At 48.1% G+C, this 13,605-nt stretch overlaps 1 protein-coding gene across 1 annotated transcript; it reads right to left on the bottom strand.

Annotated features, from left to right (window-relative positions):
- C5H11orf96 (chromosome 5 C11orf96 homolog) lies at nt 1-1,166 on the bottom strand. Its single transcript, XM_065839398.2, has one exon. The coding sequence runs from the start codon at nt 732-734 to the stop codon at nt 372-374; it is 363 nt and encodes a 120-aa protein (XP_065695470.1). The 5' UTR covers nt 735-1,166; the 3' UTR covers nt 1-371.
- Between the last annotated feature and the right edge of the window lie 12,439 nt (nt 1,167-13,605).

Genomic DNA, 13,605 nt, shown 5'->3' with positions numbered 1-13,605 from the left:
TACTGTGCAAATATATCAGATTTTATTACTCTTTTATGGAAATAATAACATACATTCAGGTAGAAACATATTAAATTAATGCAGTCAACAGTTTAAATGCAAAAATAAATATAAAGTCCAGCAGCTCAATGCATCTAAAACAGCTCATTTCTTCTAACGAATAGAAAAGATTTTTTTTTTTTTTTTTTTTGTCTTTTAAACGGAGAGTTTCATACAATCAAATAGAAACGAAGGTACAAGCGCTTTCTTAGAAAACATCCCGACCGGCTGCCCGCCCCGGGCGCTCCTGGGCCGGCGGCGTGGCGGCTCTTGCAGCCCAGTCCGTGCCGCCGCCGCCGGGCCGGGCCGGGCCGGGTCGGGCTCCGCCGCCCTCAGAGGGCCGAGTCCGAGTCGCTGGAGTCCAGGCTGTTGCGGAGGCGGCAGCTGCCGAGGCGGTCCCGCTGCAGGCTGAGGTTCTGGGTGCTCCGCCGCAGGCACTCCAGAGACTGAAGGAAGGATTTCTTGGCCTTCTCCTCCTCCATGGGGGACACCCCCTCCTCCTCCACCTCCTGGATCTCGTCGAAAGTCACCGGCTGCGTCTTGAAGCGCGACTGTCGCGGCCGCCGCAGCTTGCCCTTCGGAGCCTTGGCGGGGCGGGCTGGTGGAGGGAACTCTTCGGCCACGCAAACGAAGTGGGGCATCACCGCCTGGTAGCTGGAGCAGATGCCCATCAGCTCGGCCGGCTTCGCGGCCATCCTGCCGCCCGCGGGAGCGCCCGCCGCGGGGGCCGGCGGAGCGGGGCGCGCTGCTTCGGCCGTGCCGAGCGCCGAGGCTTCGGCGGGCAGCGGCGGCCGGGGAGAGACGGACTCCGCGGAGCGGGGCGGTACCGTGCCGAGAAGTGCGGGACGGTACAGAGCGGTGCTGTCCGGAGAGGTGCCACAGGGAGCTGTACCGTGCAGTCCGGAGCGGCGCGGAGCCGTGCGGAGCGGTGCGACACGGTACGGTACGGAGCAGTGCGGTGCGGTGCGGTGCGGTGCGGTGCGGTGCGGTGCGGTGCGGTGCGGTGCGGTGCGGTGCGGAGCGGAGAGGCGCGGAGAGGCGCGGAGAGGCGCGGAGAGGAGCGCGGTACTGAACGTCCCACCGACTTCACCAGAGCCGCCACTGCTGCTGCCACCGGCGCCTCGGTGCCGCTATATACCCCAGCGCTGCCCCCGCGGGAGCATGCTCAGACGGCAGCGAAGCCCACTTGCCGCCCGCCGGGCCCTTCCCTTCCGCCTGACGTCTCCTCAGCACCGCTGTCACCGCGCCGCCGCCCCCGTCTCCCCGCCCGCCGCGTCCCCTCGGGAGGCGGGGGCAGGGCAGGGGACGGGAGGGCCTCGCCGCTGCCCTCGCCGCTTCTTGGCCGAGTCCCGTCCCACCGGCGTCTCCGGGGAGCCGTTCACCCGTCTCCTCGCCCCCGGGCACCGCCGCTGCAGGGACCGTCTGCCCCGGCCTCTCTGCCCGAGGTGCCTCTCGCCTGCCCCACGGAGCACCCGGCGGGTCACTGAGGCCTCGCTACATCCCGGAGGACCACAGCAGTAACTCAGCTTTCTACATCTCACCTCGCAGCCTTTTTATCAGGATTTCTATGGCTGTAAAGGAACACTAACAGACTTGTCACATCAGCTTTCAGCAGGGATCGCTACCGTCAAGGTCTTACACACATGGTTAAAGGAAACCCTGAGGCAAGCCCAAATCTTATTTGGGGTGAAGTATCCTAATGCTACAATGACTCAGATTTAAACTACAGAGATCACATGGGACAGTCCCAGACAAGGAACCATCAGCAACAAAGGGTTAATCAGGACTCAAGGAAGGCACTGGGATCTTCTTCCCAATTCTGCCACATCTAATGTAAACACCTGCTTCAGCATGATTCTGTTTTTTTTTCCATTTAGAAGGGATCCTAAAATTTTCCATTCCCCTGTGGGCTCTGGAATACTTTGATATGATGCAGAATTGGATCCCCAGACAAAAAAAAAAAAAAAAAAAAAAAAAAGGCATACAAGTATCACTGAGCTGAAACAAAAGCTTGCAAATTATCAGCAGTTTAAAGCTGTGTGTGCCAAGGAGTCTCAGTGATGGAAAAACCCAACAGCGTAAGAGAAACATACAATAGGGATAGGAATAGGAAAGGAGCTAGAAGGAAGTGGAGGATAAAAGCGTGAGGGAGGAGGAACCTGAAATGGTTAGTCTGTCCCCACTTCAGGGCTAACGTTGGACTGTTCCCATAAAGACATTCTCCAGTATAGCTTCACCCACTCAAGAGGATATTTTTGAAGTTTGGTTAGGAACCAGGAAGGAAGCAGAGGCTTAGCAACGGCATCGGGAATCCTGGTGTGTAGTGGCAAGGGGACAGGAACAGTATGCTTGGGGCCCCCAAGACTTGCCAGGCAGTCAGGAGCCCTGTGCTCTGTGTGCACATGTGGCACAGCAGTGCAGTGTCGAGGTAGCCAGGGCATGGCACCTCCAGCCAGTAAATTAGCCAATGGAGAGATTTGTGTTTACTCCAGCAACCCTGGGTCCAGTGCCCAAGCTAGCACATCTGCAGCAAGCTTGAATTTATTGCATTTTGCCATGAAATATGTTCTTTGTCCAGAGGTAGACAAGTACTTTGACGAAAAACAGGAGCTTACATACAACACTCGAATCCTGTGCCGTAGTCTGGCACACAGAAAGGGTCTTCTTTTAGTGAGTTCACCATCAAAAAGTCTCAACTTTTTCTTTAGGTAAGACTTCGGACTGGTCCCTCCTCTTTTTAAACTGCTATAGCAGTGACAATCTTTCAGAACCTGCACTGGAAACAAACCATTGTAATTACAGCCCTGTCTCAAGACAAAACAAAACAAGAATATATCAATGGGAGTCGGGGGGACCGGTGCACTCATTAGGGTGTTTCCAGAAGGCTGGCTGCTTTGCCTCCTGCCAGTGTAGAAGAAACATTAAGAGCCTTGGCTTTATGGAGCACCTGGCTGCAATCTCTCAGCTCCTTGGCTTCCCAGGGCAGCTTTATGGCCAGGTTTGGTTTGAAGCCTTTTCACTAGGAGACACAATTAGCTTAATAAGGGAAGAATCTTCTGTTTGGTTAAATGGAATTATTCCAGCTTGGGAAAGGCTGTGTTTTTTACTGTTGATTTTAATAGCTAGATTTAGCCCCAAAAGCCCTTACTACAGCATGAAAACCTTCTCTCCAGATGCCCCATTTCCAACAGTTTTTATCCCTAACAACTTGATTCTGCAGCGCAGCAAGGGCTGAACTCTGGTTTCCCAGCACAGCACTCCAAGAGGGCAAGCCTGCAGAGGACAAGCCTGCAGAACAGTTTGGAGGACTCTCGGGGCTGAGCTTGTGTATCCTGCAGAAGCAAGGTGTGGGGTGTCATGGGAGCCTTGTTCTGGAAGTGGAGAAAAGCATCTCACATTCATATGAAGCAAGGTGAATTTAATCTGCTCTAGCACAAGAGGATCCAAAGTTCTGCTGAAAAAGGCCAGTTGACTTGATATCTGAGATTCAACACAGGCATCCTCAGTCCAAACTGCCTGTCTGGTTTCATACAGAAAGTTCAGTATGAGGGCAAACTGGCTTCAGTCCAGGTAAAGCAAACATTTAGTTCCCTCACAATTCTGATTCTAAAATGCTCTGGGAAATTTCAATGCTGATTTGGAGCAACATCACCATGGTAATAACCAGGAGGCCTTGAGATTTTATTTGAGACAATTCAGAAAAAATATCCTGTGACATAATCCCCCAAGTTAGGTCTGCAATGCGCTAATGTAAAAACTATATTTACTCCAGTGGTTTAAATCAAGGCTTTAATCTCAGTTGCTCCCAGTATTGAAATGTGACCTCATGATATAGATTACAGAAACTCTCTGCCATGTGGATCATCAGAGCAAATTTCTTTCCTGCATAGTACAGGGCTGAAGTCACATTGTACACCAGGGCACTGCACAGAGGCTGGAAGGAACCCTTACCATGGGTTGGGAATGTTTCAAATGCTGCATATTTTACACAAAATATCAACTCAACAGCTGTTGCAGGGCTTGAGAAGTTAAAACACCAATTTCACAGGAGGAGAAATGGCTAATGCTGCTGAAACAGCAGCATGGAAATAAGTTTGTCATCAGGTCACTCATTTAACAATGCAATTATAGGAAATATACACATAGCCTATACACAGCCCATTATTTATTATTCCTCTTATTGGCTATCAGGTTGAATGCCATAGAAGAGAAAGAGTAAGAAGGTAGTGGAGAGAGAGACAGTCACCTCTTTCTGTAGAAAAAGAAACTTTTCAAAGGCCAGGGCTGCCACAGGAACTGCCTGTAGTTGGGCAATCCCAGTGCGGATACCCTGAACACTGAGGTTCATGCCCTGAAATGGAGCAGCCCTGTAACCCCGTCGCCAGAGCTGGTAGGGCCTCCCTTGCCAGCCACCGGCATCAGCTGCTTGCCGGCAGGATGCCCGAACCCCTCCCCAGCAGGTGGGTTTCACATCCCCTCTCAAACACAGTTGAGAGTAAAACCTGCCTCTTCCGACCCTGCCAGGTGGCATTTCCAGTCACGCTTTGTACTGTCAGTCGCCACACAGCGCCTCGTTGTGCACATCATCTCCTCAGCATTCTGCTCCGTGAATTAATTTCCATGAGGAAATAGGAAGTAGGAAGGAGTTGCAGTTCCTTCTCCAGGATAGTTCACATCCTAAAACAACCATTCTTAGACTGATAATAAAAACATTTGGCTAACTGCAACCTAACAGATACCGGCTTGTGAATAGGAAAGGACAAAAAAACAGGTAAGCGATACAAGCTGCTTCTGAAAGCAGAAGATAAGTCTTCTCATCTTTTTCTCTGCATGCATACACAGATTTGATTTGAAGTTGAAATTGTACATCTCTGATGGGGGAAACATAAGTTATTCAATAAGGCCAAACTGAAATCCACTCTGAGACTGCTACCTGGAAAAAAGCAAACTGTTGGTATATTCTAAATATCATAACAAACGAGCAGCACCACCAAGCACAGCTCAACTCAGCAGCCAAGCCTTTCTCAAGCTCATGGGAATGCTTTTACACCAGGGAATTGACTGGTTACTTGCAAGGCCTGTGCACTAAAGGCTGCCGTATCCCTTTTCTTACGTATTTGGTTGCATGTTCTTTATCTTCCTTTCTAATATATCTAGCCAAGACTCCAGCAACTTTTAAACATTTTTCCTTTTTTTTAAAAAAAAAATAAAATAAAAGCAAAGCTATCTCCAGCAGCTGACTGCCTGAGGGTAATCCTACAGTAAGGACCACATACCTGCACACTCGCCATCAGGCAGTCAACAGAGCAACACACAGCCAATGATTTAAAAGCTTGACGTGTCTCTTGAAATATTTTCCTAAAGACAGATCCCTGGGGCACACCGAGGGGTTGCCTACCTGGCAGCGCTTGGTGGTAGCCCCAAGGAGCCCTGTAGCCGGCTGCGCAGGTGAGGGGTAAGCACTTCTCCCCTCTACAGCAGGCAGGTATTTAGCTGCAGGACTGGAAATCTCTGTTGGCGAGGAAAAATGTGGCTTGTTCTGCAGCACACCCTGACTCCAGCCTCCCGCGGGCCAGGGCTCTTCTTCACACCCCAAGCACCGTGATTTTGTCCCCTACAGCTGCGATGAGGCAGAAGCCTCAGGCAATAAGGCGTGAGGAAACTCCCCTGCGGTGCTTACCGTGTCCTGGAGAGCAGACACATTCAGTAAGGCACCACTGAGCAGCACTGGGAGGCTCACGTCCCTGGTGTGGTGTTTGCAGGCAGCTTATGAAAATTATTTCTACAAGCTCTTTCCATAAGGAAGTTCTTGCCAACATACCAGGGAGTTGCTAGGATGAGGAAGTTCTCAGAGGGATGCTTCAAAATGGATGTGTTTGATGTATGAAATATAGGTGCATGGAAGGATTTTTTTATATCTCCCCAGGCAATCTGCCACAGAAATGGTGCCACCTTGCCACATATTGAGATTTTAAGATGCTTCTCTAGACAAAATAGCTTTTCAAGATAAAACGTTTGTCTCATTTTTATAGAGGCTTGGCCATTTTAACTGAAACATTTCCTTCTAAGTCAACCTGCAGTAATAAGTCTGTTTAAAAATTAAATTCAGCTAAGTTTGCGATTCCAACATTTTCTTTTTACAGATGGCCTCACAGTGTGATCCTCCCTTCCTCAGCCCTTCCCTGAAACCTGGCTCCTCCTCTTCCCTGTCTTCCAGCTGTGGCTACTGCTCCCTCTTCCTCAGTCACAGCCACTATGGTTCTAGCAACACCCATGTACATGCAAGCCCACCAGCCTTGCAATGCGTATCGGCACCAGAATGGCATGGTGTTCACCATCCCCACATCCTCTTGTGGGCCATTGACCTGGAAAAGAGGGAATTTCACTCAGTGTTAGCCATATGAAGTCCGAGTTTCGTTCCTCCCATTAGGTATAAATATACGATTTCACAAATATTTATAATATATAATTCAATGCCATGCTGAACCATTTCAGGGACACGGTCACAGGCCGAGGACACTGGAGATGGAAGCCTGCCATGGATTTCCACTGTGATAAGCCACCAAAACCCACATTTCAGTTTCCCAGAAGGGCATGTGAGAAGAGTGGTGTTAACCAACAGCAGTCAGGTCAGGCTTGGGCCACTTTCACATGAAGACCATAAAGATTATAGTCAGGTTTGGTAGGAAGGATGAGTTGAAATTAGGAACTCTCAGAAGCATAGGAGCCAGATGAAGGCAGGAGTGCAGTGAAGGCCAAGACAAGAGGGAGCAGGAGGAACAGTGAGGCCACACGGGCTTGTCCAGAGCAGAACCAAGGCTGAGGCTACAAGCACAAGGAACAGAGTATGGGGTCAATGACGATTATGGAAAACCCCATCAGGGTGTGTAAAGCACACTGCCCACAGGGTACATGGCACTAGCTCTCCCCAAACCTCACTCTTCCCCACCTGCCTGTGATGAGATCAGGGAGCGGGCCCACTGCCTCTAAGTGCAACAGGCAGTGCTGCAAGGAGGGGATGTACCCCCAGCATGACTGCAGGTCCTGACAAACACGCATTAGTACTTGTGAGGACCTCCTGATGCAACATGGTTAATACAAAGCATGGGTTTGTAAAGCTCCTGCCCCCTCAAATACCTTACTTTCAGTCTTGCCTGACTTTTATGAGCTGAAATAAATTCCATAAAACTTCTGTCCACTGCTGCTAGGACAAGGTACTGATCAAAACGTATGAATGTATTAATGCTCCTCACAGAAATATATTATTATCTGTATTGAATTGTTTTAACTGTAAAATGATATCTGAAGTGAGAAGTCAGTGTTTCAGCAGCCCATCACAGGGTAACAGCATCTGGCTGTCATCACACCACTAACAATAAATGTAGTAATAGGACTCTGTTTTCAAAGAGAGCTGCAAAATGTTCCCTGATGGAAACTGCTACATTAATTTATCCTTGTTTGGCCTGCTGGGCGTCAGAAAGGATGGCAGCTTTTCCCAGTGCTGTTACTGACGTATCAGGACATGGTGCTACAAGGATACAAGATAAGAGTGCAATTTAGACAAACGGAGACCAGTGATTGCAGAAAACTCAGCTGTTTAAAGAATGAAACTGTACTTTTAACCAATTAAGAGACAGAATGCTTCAAATAGCCCTGCTGCATTTGGTATGAGATGCTGCCACTTGCAGCAAAATTAACTTGTAACCTCCCGTGGCTTTAACTGTTGAGGTATTAGCACGTCTGGTTTTTACTGTGATACTATCAGTTAAGCAGTGCAGAAATTAGGATTCTATTTCAAGAATACATTTTGCAATTAATAAAATCCATCCTGTCTCAGGTTGAGAAGCTTGAAAAAATGTTTTTCCTCTACAACAGAGATTAAAAAAAAAAAGTTTTCAGAGAAAACAGACAAACAACAAAAACACATTTTGCATGTGTGGGGGAGGACTTTGCTTATGAATCATGGGAGTTTCTGTCCCTCCGCGTGGTCCATGCTGAGCTGGTGGCTGGGATGGTGCTGAGGCCATGTGTGCCGTGCTGCCTCCCAGGCAACGTGGCAGCTGCAGGAGCAGAAATGCATTCAGCAAGGGAGCAAGGGCAGGAGGATTCCCCTGCTCTTCCCATAACACACAGCTGCCTGAGCACAGGACGCTTGTTTTGGTTTCTCCTCTGTACCCAACTGCTGATTTTTGCAAGAGCTGGAGAAATGTAACTATTTCTGTGACTCTTCTTATCTTCTCTCAGATTTGGGCAAAACTGACTATGAACTGCAAAACTAGCAAGGGTGAGCTGACCAGCAGACAGCATGGCCACAAAGGCTCTGGAGCTCAAGCAAAAGGAAACCCTTCCTATGAGAGCTGAGATTAAAAATCTTAAGTTGGTGCCACAAATAGGATCCTAGACCTTCTGAAGGATTTTATCTTCCACTTTCTCTACAGCTAAAAATACTGCAGAGCATTCAGTATTTCAGCAGAATACATTTCTTTTTTTCCTCTCTCTTTAAGCCTATTTGTAAGTGATCCAGAAAGAAATCAACTGTAGTCTAGAGACTAAAACAGAAGTTAGATAGAATTAAATCCGTCCAGGGACATCAAGGGCAAGAAAAGCTTCTATAGGTATGTCAGTGGTACAAGCAAGACTAGGGAAAATGTGGGCCCTCTCAGAAGGAAACAGAGACCTGGTCACCTGGGATATGGAGAATGCTGAGGTACCTAATGACTTCTTTGCCTCAGTCTTCACCGGCAAGAGCTCTAGCCACACTGCTTAAGTCACAGAAGGCACTGACTGGAAAAGTGGAAACATAACCCTCATTTTTAAAAAGGAATAAAAGGAAAAACTGGAGAACTACAGGCCAGTCAGTGTCACTTTTGTGCCCAGCAAGATCACGGAGCAGATTCTTGTGGAAACTATGCTAAGGTACATGGAATACATGGAGGTGATTGATGACAGCCAACACGGCTTTAATAAAGGCAAATCATGCCTGACAAATTTGATGGCCTCCTACAACAGGGTTACAACACAGGTGAATAAGGAAAGAGCAACTGATGTCATCTACCTGGAGTTGTGCAAAGCATTTGATGCTGTTCCACATGACATCCCTGTCTCTGAATCAGATAGACGGGGATTCGATGGATGGACCACTCAGTGCATAAGGAATTGGCTGGATGGCTGCACTCAAAGAATTGTGGTCAATGGCTTGATGTCCAAGTGGAGACCAGTGATGAGTGGTGTTTCTCAGGGGTTGGTATTGGGACTGGTACTTTGTCAGTGACATGCAGAGTGGGACTGAGTGCACCCTCAGCAAGTTTGCTGATGACACCAAGGTGACTGGTGCAGCCAACACACTGTAGGGAATGGATGCCATCCGGAGAGACCTTGACAGGCTTGAGAGGTGGGCCCATGCAAACCTCATGAAGTTCAACACAGCAAAGTGCAAAGTCCTGCACATGGATTGAGGCAATCTCAAGCACAAATACAGGAAAGTGGAGAATGGACAGAGAGCAGCCCTGATGAAAAGGATCTTGGGGGTGCTGGTGGACGAGAAGCTCGACATGAGCCAGCAATGTGCCCTTGCAGCCCAGAAAGCCAACTGTATCCTGGGCTGCATCAAAAGGAACATGACCAGCAGGCTGAGGGAGGTGATTCTGCCCCTCTGTTCTTGTGAGAGACCCCACCTGCAGTACTGTGTTCAGCTCTGGGGTCCCCAACATAATGAAAACATGGACCTGTTGGAACAAGTTCAAAGCAGGGCCATGAAGATGATCAGAGGACTGGAGCATTTCCTGTGAAGAAATGATTCGAGTCGGGGTTGTTCAGCCTGAAGAAGGCTCCAGGGGGACTTTATAGCAGCCTGCCAGTACCTAAAGAGGACCTACAAGAAAGCTGGAGAGGGACTTTTTACAGCAGCATGTAGTGATAGGACAAGGGATAATGGCTTTAAACTGAAAGAGGGTAGATTTAGATTAGATACAGGGAAGAAATTCTTTGCCATGACGGTGGTAAGGCACTGGAAGAGGTTGCCGAGAGATGCTGTGGATGTTCCATCCCTGGAAGTGTTTGAGGCCAGGCTGGATGGGGCTTTGAGTAACTTGGTCTAGTGGACAGTGTCTCTGCTCATGGCAGGAGTTTGGAACTAGATGATCTTTAAGGTCCTTTCCGACCTAAATCGTTCTATGATTCTAAGTTTCTTGACAACAAACTGACTTCAAGTAACCATATCCTGTAGAATGTTGTTTGCTCAGTTTCCACACCTTTTCAGGAACTTCAGACAAAAATTACTACAACCACATCAGTAAACAGGTGAACAGCACTGTTTCCAGCAACCAAAGCCCTGCCTTGGGGAGGTGATCCAATGTGGTGCTAATGCTGACAAGCAGAAAGAAAAGAAGTGTAACCCCACCCCTGTCAGATGAAAGCCCACAGTACCCAAAGGTGAGGAATTATCTTAGTCACACTGCAAAGTTATTTTTCTAAGATAAAATAGATTTTCTTTGGTCTTTGCAAGGGAAGTGAAGCCAGGGCTAACTGGTGAGGCAACCAAAGGAAAGACTGAACCATGTAAAAGAGATGTCATGGAGAAGCAGCCAACACTCAGGCCATTTTATTCTACCTGTGGCTGCTGCAGCACCAAGATGCTGTGTCCCACATCCAGCATGCAGCACCTCACTCCATCGCTTTCCTTGCCCTGAGGCCTGGGAGGATTTCTTCATGTTGGCTTGTCAGCCCATCCCAGCGAAGCAGTCTCTTCTCCAGGGCAAGCTCTGAAGGCTTCACTGCCCCTGGGGAAGTGTAGACATTGGCAAATTTTGTCTTACGCACAGATACCTTACTACTGAGTCACTCACCCCTGCCCCTGTGCAGAAGTGGGCAATGGGTACTGGTGCCGCATCCTGGCCCATTAACCCAGGAAGCTTGCAGCCACCCTGTGCTTCCCGATGGAAAACACCACCACTGGGCAACTGTAGATCCCTCTTCCATTATGCCCACCTGCTTCTCACAAATAATCAAGTAGCCTGCACCTTGTGGCCCCCCTTCTTTCCAAGCCCTCGCAGTTATTTCAAGCTAAAGGTATGCCATGCCTGTCAGTCAGGCTGTCTCCTCCTCAGCACAGTGCAGAAACCCAGCACAGATCTGCCTCCAAAAAGCAGGATGTGGGGACAGGGGGATACTGGAAACCATGTGAGCTCTGCAGCCTAACAAACTGGGCACCAAACTGTGATTGCAGGTTCTATGTCTAGGCCAGTACACCCTCTGGCAAGTCATGCTTCTGTTCACTCTTGCTTCATCTTTTGCTGTCTGAATCACAAGCTCTTCAGGGCAAGAAGTCCTCCCGCAGTCCTCCCTGATGATGACAATGATCCAATGGCCAGCGATGAGTCACGGCCACAGCTCCTCCGTCCCACCCAATGCTGGGGCTCTTGCTAGCCTGGGGCTTCTGCCACACTGCCCTAAGGGATCACACTTGGCCAGCTTATCTCCCAGGGTCTGGCACTGCACGGCAGCCAGCCCTGCGCAAGGCATCGCTGGGAACACATGTCCAGAGGCAGGGGACTGGCACTGGTAACTCAGAGATCAGCTGTAACATCAACCCACTCTTCAGCGTGGGTTTATGTGGTGCCTCCACCACGGCACTATAGGGAGTAAACACCACCTTCACGTGAACAGCAAAACAGCTGTACATGCAGCCCTAGGCAGAAATAACATCATTCTGGATCCAGTGAGCACTGTCTGTCTGGATGACCTCCTGTGATGGGAAAACTCAGCTCTAAGTCCTGCTCAGCCAAGCAGAATCTCCTGAGTGATCAGAACATCAGGGAACTAAGCCAAATGATGGAGGCCATGCGGTAGACCTTCTTGTGCCTTCTGATTAAAACTCTTCATTATGGTCTCCACTTTATTTACTTAAAACAAGGCCTCCTAGCTCTCCTGAGTTGTGCCTTCCCAGTGTGAGCCGCCAAAGACCTGCCAGCTAACCTGTTCTTCAAGGGAGCTTGAAAGAGCTCCAAAGCCACACTGAACATTATGCAGAAGGAGAACAAGGTAAATCAAGTATGGCAACAGGGGAGAAAACACCCATCTGTCATCTTGCTGAGTGAAAGGTCTTCTGGAAAGGGCCAGCGCCCTTGTATCCAGCTGCTGATGAGCCCCCATAGAGCCCTTCCAAGTCACCCTGGGCGTGCCAACGAGAGGACACCTGCAAGATCTCAGCAGAAGTTAGGTGCAGGAAGGACAGGCCAGTGAGATCCAATTTAAACAAATGGCCCCGGTTGCTATGGAAACTTCAAGGATGGAAAAGCAGCACTTTGAAAACAAAGCATAGTGAGGCAGATTTCGTATCCACTCTGAAAATTTTATGACCAGAAAAGGCAAAGTGGGTGTTAAATGCTTCTCAGCTAAGGCAATAGTAGCAGCACTTGAAAAGGAGGCATTATGGATTCACAGCACCCGTCATACCTCTTCTATCCCAAACCCCAGGAGAACAGTCTTCTGTACTTTGCCAATACTACGGTATGAAAATTTTGCTTTTTTTAACCCCTTTCTGGTGCCTTGTCTCCTAGATTACTATTGTAGCTATAAATCACTATATGTAGCCATACTAAGCCCATCAGTCATGATGAGTAGAAAATATATAGCTAGAATAAAATTATCTACAACTTCAAAGCTAACCAAAGCTGAACATCCTAAAGAGTTAGGTCTTATTTCCTAAAAAAACCCCAAATAAACAAACAAACAAAAAAAACCCAATCCCACAAAAAACTTTGCTATTGAATTTAAATGGCATGTGCTCAGATCAACCTGGGGTAGCCCAAAAGTATGGTATTCAATCAGATATAATCTAATCTCATCAAGAGTTTGAGCTTGAATATTCAAGTATTCTGTGATTAAATAACTATTGCAAGTAGCATGGAGACAGAGCAATTCCTGACACCGGTATGGTTAATTAATAATGTCATTGTTTATACAGGTGTTAAATAAATGAATGGTATGTGGTGTTAACTGAACCAGTTGCCCTTTTATCAGAAGAGCTCCATCCTGCATGATCCCTGGGGGTGGGAGGCCACCACCTATCCTTACCAAGGACAGCTTCCATTCATCTGCTCCTCAGCATCCAGCCTGAGGGCCATTACGTTTTGGAAAAGGTGATGGTTAGTTTGGAAAAGGGAATCTTAACTGGGGTAACTAGTAGACTCAATCTATTTGAGACCCACAGACAATGAACAGTTTTGAGGAAGGCATTTTTTCAGCTTTTCTTGAAAGAAACACGCATATTCTGCAGGAAAAAAAAAAAAAAACAAACATTTCAGGATGAAGAAACAGGGAAAAAAAAAAGTAAACCCACAGTTTATACCTTCTACATTAAAAAAATCATCACGCCTGCAGCAGGGAGCATATGAGAGGTAACTAGAGATAAATATGAACCAATGAAAATGGAAGTGAGAGGGGGAAAGTAAAAGGCTATGAGACACATGAAGAATACAGGCAATATGGAAGATAAAATTCAGAAGTGCTCTGAAGGCAAAGCAGCTCTTAGCACCTGCTCCACTACCCCGCATGGACAGGCTTAGA

Source organism: Patagioenas fasciata, chromosome 5, assembly GCF_037038585.1.
Source record: "Patagioenas fasciata isolate bPatFas1 chromosome 5, bPatFas1.hap1, whole genome shotgun sequence".
Classification (NCBI taxonomy): Eukaryota; Metazoa; Chordata; class Aves; order Columbiformes; family Columbidae; genus Patagioenas; species Patagioenas fasciata.
This window is presented reverse-complemented; position numbering and strand designations above follow the sequence as displayed.